Source organism: Triticum dicoccoides, chromosome 7A, assembly GCF_002162155.2.
Source record: "Triticum dicoccoides isolate Atlit2015 ecotype Zavitan chromosome 7A, WEW_v2.0, whole genome shotgun sequence".
In the NCBI taxonomy this organism is placed as follows: domain Eukaryota; kingdom Viridiplantae; phylum Streptophyta; class Magnoliopsida; order Poales; family Poaceae; genus Triticum; species Triticum dicoccoides.
This window is the reverse complement of record NC_041392.1, coordinates 208,390,371-208,397,946: the sequence shown is the minus strand read 5'-3', so window position 1 is coordinate 208,397,946 and position 7,576 is coordinate 208,390,371. Positions and strand designations below refer to the sequence as shown.

Genomic DNA, 7,576 nt, shown 5'->3' with positions numbered 1-7,576 from the left:
ACATCTTTTCTATAAACACCCCTTTGGTTTTCTAAAATTTACGACAAGTCCTTATAACTTAAGAAGATTGACCCACAACTTATTAATGACCCCATAGGTTTTTTTGTTGGTGGTTTTATCAATCCAAAAACTCTACAACTAACTTTTCCCTTCACTTTCTCTCTCCTTTCCTGTTTCGATTTGAGAGTTGTGAGGGACACTTCCACTCCTCTCCTTCTCTTCTCTTCTATACGGGCTTTGGATTAGAAGCACTGGCCAAGCTGCGTTTAGTCTATGAGGTTAGATGACCCCACACACCCCACATCTTTTCTATAAGCACCCCTTTAGTTTTCTAAAATGTATGACAAGTTCTTACAACTTAAGATGATTGACCCACAACTTATTAGTGACCCTATAGGGTTTTATCTGCTGGCGCCGCCACTGATTAGGAGGTCGGCTTGCTGTTGTATATAGTAGGTTTAGGATTAGATCTAGTTTAGAGTCTATCCACGGGGCGTCTTTCGCTATGCCACGATAGAGCTTCATATTGACGCTCTCCAGCAACGTCTGGAGGTTGCCTGCTCCCTCTTCCGATTGCTCTTCATGAAGGATGGCGGCTGCCAAAGGCTGATCTGATGTTCTCTGAATACGCTTGGTGAAAGGCTGGATCGTGCAGCCGTGGGCCTCATTCCTATTTTCCCTTGCCATCGAGAGGAAGGAAGGGATGGAAGGGGCAAAGGTGTGTCATACCCACTTGGGTCCGGAGTTCCACCGAAAGAAGAAGCGGGCCTAGAGGTTCGTCGTCATCTTCTCCTCCTCGTTCCATTGACCTTCAATGTGGATCCACAATGCACTTTGTATTTTCAAAAACAACTCAAAACACAATTTGAAATAACACCATCAAGCCCTTTCTTTCCTTCCCACGTGTCGGTCGTCAGTTTGTCACACTTAAAAGCTGTTCGGCAATCCACCAGCTCCCTAGAATTTAAAGATCTGCGAAATACCTATTTGCTCACTTCATAGTTTTAAACTGCAGCTTCACCTACTTTAGGATTGGAGCGGTAGAGCGGGGGACTCCGAACAAGCCCTCACCCTCACACTCACACTCACACCTGCCCACAGCACAACCCGTTTCACTTCAGGCCGCATCGCCGAGCGGTCTCCGGACGCGGTCGGGCAAATGACGCCCGTGCCCAGGCCTCACGGCGCACCTCCACGCCCACCCCGGGGCCTGACCCGTCATTTCCCACGCCACCCGTTTTTAGGAATCATTCCCCGGTACGATACCCCGCAGAAAGGCAGAGCTCCCCCCTCCCCAAAAAAAGCGAGACGACGGGACGAGACGGCGCGAGCGAGACAGACAGACAGGAGGCCGAGGCCGAGGGCGCGCGACCCCCCAACCCAAGCAAGCCCTAGGCGACGAGACGCGACCGCGACGGCGGCGGCGGCGAAGGCGTACCCCGCGTCCGCGTGCCCGGATTCGGGCCTCATCCGCTCGGCCCGGCCATGTCCACCAAGAGGTAACGCGGTTCCCCCGATTCGATTGTGCGCGCGCCCTGTCTCGCGCGGTTCTAAGCGTGGATTCGGTAGCGGTAGGGATTCGCGTGCGGCGGTGTCGCGTGCTGGCTTCCCGCAGGGGGTGCCGCTGAGCCCTGGATGGATTGAGCTGCGTCGAGCTTGCCTGGGTCTTCGTTTCGAGAATTTTGCCTGGGGCTTAGGATTTGGGGGTAGCCGGAGGTGAGGACACGCGTTTCGTGCTTAGTATTGGGGGTTGAGCTTGGCGCCGAGATGTTCCTCCGCGGTAGAGGCGCCCACGGGAGTAAGTAAGCTGATGTAATGTGATGCGCTTTGACACGATGCGAGATTTTAACTCCCCGGAGCTTCGATTGTGCCTCCATTCCTGTCGTTGCGTTACCATGTTCACATCCTCCATCTGTAGCGCTCTTTGTCCCGCCGCTTTGGGTGTGGTGGGAAAGCCTACCTAGAGTCCAGTTACTTCTTGTTTGTTAGCAGCTGATGGTATCGATGATAGTATTACGATTCTGCATGATTTAGGGTTTCAGATGGTACCCATTGGGAAAAATGTTTTTGGATTGTTATATATGCTGTTATCTGTGTAGATTGAATTCGAAGAACTGATTTCAGTTCGATTCGATTGTGGTGTATATGTTACCTCTTGGTTCTACAATCACAAGATTATTCTTGGGGACGGGTTCCGAGGATTTAACAAATCATTTTTTGTGGGTTTGCGACTGAAAGTTCAATTAACCTTGCTGTATGTTGTGCATACTTAGTGGTGGGTGAATACTGATGTTGACGCGGGAAATGTAGTGGGAAGTTCTTCAAAATCAATGGTGACGATGTCTTTGATTAATAATAGTGACATCCTTTTTGTAAGTATGCTGAAAGCAACGAGCGTACAAATTTGGAGCACAGAAGGAACTTAGGTAGAGCAATAAGTACTCCCTCCGTTCCATATTAGTTGTCGCTGAAACGAATGTATCTAGACGTATGTCAGTGCTAGATACATCTGTTTGAGCGACAACAAATATGGAGTGGAGGGAGTATGTGTTTGCATAGCTAGGGCCTATGCTCCTTAGATGCAAATTTCTTCACGAACTACTCCCTCCGTTCCAAATTAGTTGACTTGAATTTGTCTAAATACGGATGTATCTATACTTGTTTAGTGTTTAGATAAATATGGGTCAAGTAATTTGAAACGGAAGGAGTATATTCTTATTACGCTCTCCATTTAACTTGTAAGGAGTATTCTCCTGGAACCCTGTTCTCTTGTCCTGTATAGCAAATACTTACTGCTGTTAACAGAAAGGTAAAAACTATATGAAGTGTGAAAAAAGGGGAAACAGAGATTTAACCTAATCTTAGCCTCTCTCGTGAGACATAACTTCAAATTCTTAACTAAGTTATCTATCTAAGCATTAACTGCTGCAGCATTCTTTACCATCAGTTTACATTTTGCTTAGAGAAGCAATATTGGGCAGGAGATTGCTCCCGAAATTCCATTTTTTTTCTACTGTCAGATTATTTCCTTCCTGAGATGGAACTAACAATTTGATAGTTAGCTTACATGTCTTTTTGTTCTGACTGATCTCCTTCAGGGTTCTTTGCAAGTTCTTCATGCATGGTGCTTGCTTGAAAGGAGAGTATTGTGAGTTCTCCCACGACTGGAGTGACCAAGCAAATAATGTAATGTGTTTCTATGGATGCGGATCTAGTTTCGTTGCCAGACTTCACAATGCATATCTTGTAGCGTTCCTTACTATGATGCTTGTTTGTGCAGGTTTGCACGTTTTACCAGAGAGGCTCATGCTCTTATGGTAACCGTTGCAGATATGACCATGTCAAGGTTTCTCGTAACAACCCAGTGCCTCCACTACCATCATCAAGTATCGCAACACGTAATTCCCCAGTTCGCCCGCCACCATCATCAAGTACTGCGACACATGTTGCATCTACATCTCCACAACTTTTAAGTTCTGGACGTCCTCTTCACTTGGGACACCAAACAAATTCAAGCAACCAACGACAACAGATATCTATGGATAAGCTGGCAGTTTCTGAAAGTAAGCCTGCATGGAGGAATGAGGTCCAACTTGACAGTGTATCAGAGGATGGGATTGGCTGGTCATCCATTCAAACTGCGCAAAACCAAACTTCCATGAAACTTGCTGATATGCCAATTTGTTCTTTTGCTGCTGGTGGTAACTGCCCGTATGGGGAAGAGTGCCCTCACATGCATGGGGATTTGTGTGCGTTCTGTGGGAAAATGTGCTTGCATCCTTATCGTCCTGATGAGAGGCAGGAGCATATCAAGCTATGTGAAAAAAACCACAAGCGTCTTGAGGCTTTGAAACGTAGCCAAGAAATAGAATGCAGTGTCTGCTTGGACCGTGTGCTCTCAAAGCCTACTGCTGCTGAAAGGAAATTCGGACTATTATCTGAATGTGATCATCCCTTCTGTATTTCATGCATAAGAAATTGGCGTGGCAACTCTCCTACATCTGGTATGGATGTGAACTCAGCACTGAGAGCTTGCCCAATATGCCGCAAACTTTCGTACTATGTCATTCCAAGTGTTCTTTGGTACTTCTCGAAAGAGGAAAAGTTGGAGATCACTGAAAACTACAAAGCAAAGCTCAAGTAAGATAGGCTTGTCCTGTTTTGTGGTCTTGTGCCCCAGCTTATATAAGTAAAACTAGAATGCTACAAATATTTCAGTCATTGAACTCATCCATACTTAGATGAATGAGCCGTATCAATTTACTACAAATCGCACTTCTAGTTATCTTGCCTCACGTGTTCTTATTTCCTTCTCTTTTGAATATTCAAGCCGATATGTTTCATGGAAGTGATTTAACATGAACATACTATGCTCCTTAGTACTTGATTATCATTCTACTGTCTGACCTACAAGTATACCATTGCAGGTCAATAGATTGCAAGTACTTTGATTTCGGAACGGGCACTTGCCCCTTCGGGACAAGCTGTTTCTACAAGGTGACATACTTCTTACATTCTATAAACATGTGAATACACATCTGCCTGCCCTATCCATATAGTTTGAGTTCACTACCAGGCCAGCTCCATCCCATCGCTGTTGGCAGTAACTCGTTTATTCGGAACACTGGTAGCTAATAATAACCCTCTCCTCCGTCTGTTGGTCTACTGGAAACAACCCAATTTACTTTGTTTTGATTCCAAGAGTCTTTTGTGTCCTCTCTAGTATTATCATCAGTTATGCACTCCTCAGTTACCACTGCTTAATAGTCCTTGTTAGTTATTTGGTGGATAAAGATTGGAATGTGTAGACCATGGTTGGAGTTTATGTTATGTTCAAGTTTGCATGTGTTGTAGGGGATATGATATTTGATTTCTTGCCGATTATTTTCCTAGATAGCTTCATTTAGTGTAGAAACTGTGGATATGATTGTTGTAGCTTGCAATGTTAATTGACCGGTCTTTCCTCTTATTTGTCTTCTATTTTTGACTCAATCTTGTATCGTTTATGTTTTGCAGCATGCTTACAGAGATGGCCGCTTGGAAGAAGTCGTACTGCGACATCTTGATTGTGATGATGGAAGTACACTTATTGCTAAGAACATTAGGTGTGTGTTATCTATCTGTTTTATGCAGTCTGCATATTTTACTTCTCCTTATTTTTCTCCTGTATTGCTGTCACATTCTAGGTTGTCAGACTTCCTCGGCCGGTTGCATCTCTAGGGACCTGCTGCATATATATCGAATGTAAGTTCTTTTGGGGGGTATGCAACCAACTCAATTATACTATTTTGGTGAAGTCACGTGCAAGTAATGCCCATTTTCCATCGTTATTGTCATTTATTTGCTGTTGTGGGAGATAGTCATGCTGCTGTTCCACTGTTGGAAAAGGCAACACCTAGGAGGCACTTAGGCACGCTTGAGCGCTAGGCAATGACAAAATGCCTTGCCTAGGGCATAAGCGAAACTCTAGCCATGGCAAGTAAGAAATTGTCCACTCAAGTGAAAAATCGTGTCATACTGCACTGACAGACCAAATTGGCCATATTCCAATTGCAATAGCTGGTAGTTTACTCACATATATTCTCCAAATCGATATCGATAATATCCCAAATACAACATGGTAGTCAAAATTGTACGTCTGCCTAAGGTTGCGCCTAGGGTGCTTAAGCACCACCTAGGCGCTAGGCGAAGGTCAACCGCCTTGCTTACGCCTAGCGCTTTTTCCAACCTTCCACTGATCAATTTCAGTGCTTGTAGTTATGTTCGTATTTCCACTGGCTGAATTGATTTTATCGAACTTGTGCAATCACGACCCCTGACATTCACTAACAGCACTGCATCCATTCTTCTCTTATTTTTTGTTGTTTTATTTCTACCAAACTACTCTTATAATCAGTTGACTAGAACAATGTCCATGCGTTGCAATGCAACGGGATATAAATATTCTAGTAAGTTAGCTTGTGATTTACCTGTCAATAATAATGCGATTGTGTAAATAAATGTTCATCGAATTCTGACCGTGAATTACCTTATATTTCAATTAGAAGTTTGGTAAGTAAATTAAAGTGAAATTGCTTCAGAAGGTAAGTAATTAAAGTGATTGATTATCATATACATGAAAGGTTGGACGAAGAGATGGTGTGAAGAAAGGTGAAATGGGAACATTACGTTCTTTTTAAGTAGTAGAGTTAAAGTGAACTGGAAAATTTGCATCCAGGCATCAATCATTCTGAGATTTCGCTGTCTACCAAATATTTGCAGTATTCCGAAGACATCAGTTTAAATCGAGGCATCTTGGAAAACTGCTGCTTTATCTCCAATTTATTGGTGGTTGCTTTGTCGCCAAACATACAAAGGCAATCCTTTTGTGCTGAAAAAGCTATCATTCCTGTCTCATGCATAAACTCTTACATAACCATTTGTGCCTAACTTCAGCACTGCTCGCTAATGCAGAAAATTCGAAGTTCGCTGCCGGATACCTGGATGACCTTGTAGCACTATTGACCTGTGAAACAATGGAAAAGAAGTTATGCCGCGAGTATGCTTGAAAAGTGAAAAGAAAAAATTACAATAATTAGAACTGCTGAAACGCCTTTCTGTATGCACTTTGTGTTGCTTCCTGGGTGGTCACCAGTGATTCGGTAGAACGTTACCTGGCCATTGTGCGAACGACCGGTGTGTAATACTCATTTCCAAACTGCCATTCCCCTGTTGAGGAAGGCTACCGCACCACCAACTGGTGAACTGAGACCGTTTGGTTGGTTGTATAACGTGTACGCTGGAGGAAAAAGGAAAAGAATTCAAAGAATATGCTTCATACTTGATGATATGAAGTTTGATTGGTCAGATGCTTGCCCATGAAATTTGGTTGGTCATGCAATTTGATTAGTTTTTTTAGCTCATGATATAAGACCAACAATTCCGCTAGCTCCACCATATTTTTGTAATGTGAATTTTGCATTTTCTTGTGTAACGCAAGGCATCTTGGACCAGATGCTCCTGATCTTAGTCATGGAACAAAAAACTGTCCATTCTCAGCATACGACGTCCTCCCTGAAGGCTGCGTAACGCCTACCAATCCCATCCCAAGCAAGGCGTAACAGTGAGGTATAACGCCTAGCAATCCCATCCCAAGCAAGGCGTAACAGTGAGGTATATCAGTATATGTATATGTCGTGCGCCATAACGATGGAGCTCAAGCAGCTTCAAAATAAACTATCCGCCTGTGTTTTTTGCTTCCCCTTCCTGTTTTACTGCTCTGGCGATTCACCACCACTAAGGCTGGTCATAGTGGAGAGTATGTTACTAGTCTATATTACCATCTTCATAGTGGGCAGTATCATATGTGTGGTAACATATGTCTTTATTCATTACTTTGTAGAGTCATTTTGTATTTGGGAAACGCTATGTGATGGTAATATATTATGTTATTCTATTTGTCTCTCTCATTAACTACGTGCCATCTCACTATTTTTGCTTATGTGGCATTTATGTTACTACCTATATTAGAGCATCTCTAATAGATTGTATGTTAGTCTTGTTGGTAAAATGTCCATGTCATCAACCAACAAGCTAT

General features: G+C 43.6%; 1 protein-coding gene across 2 annotated transcripts; it reads left to right on the top strand.

Moving 5' to 3' along the window:
• The first annotated feature begins 1,284 nt into the window (after positions 1-1,284).
• On the top strand, positions 1,285-6,846 carry LOC119328764 (E3 ubiquitin-protein ligase makorin-like). Of its 2 annotated transcripts, XR_005159148.1 has the most exons (8): positions 1,285-1,499; positions 3,099-3,186; positions 3,281-4,140; positions 4,428-4,497; positions 5,017-5,105; positions 5,187-5,244; positions 6,262-6,356; positions 6,454-6,846. XR_005159148.1 is itself a non-coding variant. In XM_037601739.1 (7 exons), exons 1-6 carry the CDS (start codon positions 1,486-1,488, stop codon positions 5,218-5,220), a joined length of 1,155 nt encoding a protein of 384 aa, XP_037457636.1. In that variant the 5' UTR covers positions 1,285-1,485; the 3' UTR covers positions 5,221-5,244; positions 6,454-6,846. The 2 variants fall into 2 exon arrangements, 1 of the variants encoding a protein (XP_037457636.1); XM_037601739.1 differs by lacking the exon at positions 6,262-6,356.
• The last annotated feature ends 730 nt before the right edge of the window (positions 6,847-7,576 follow it).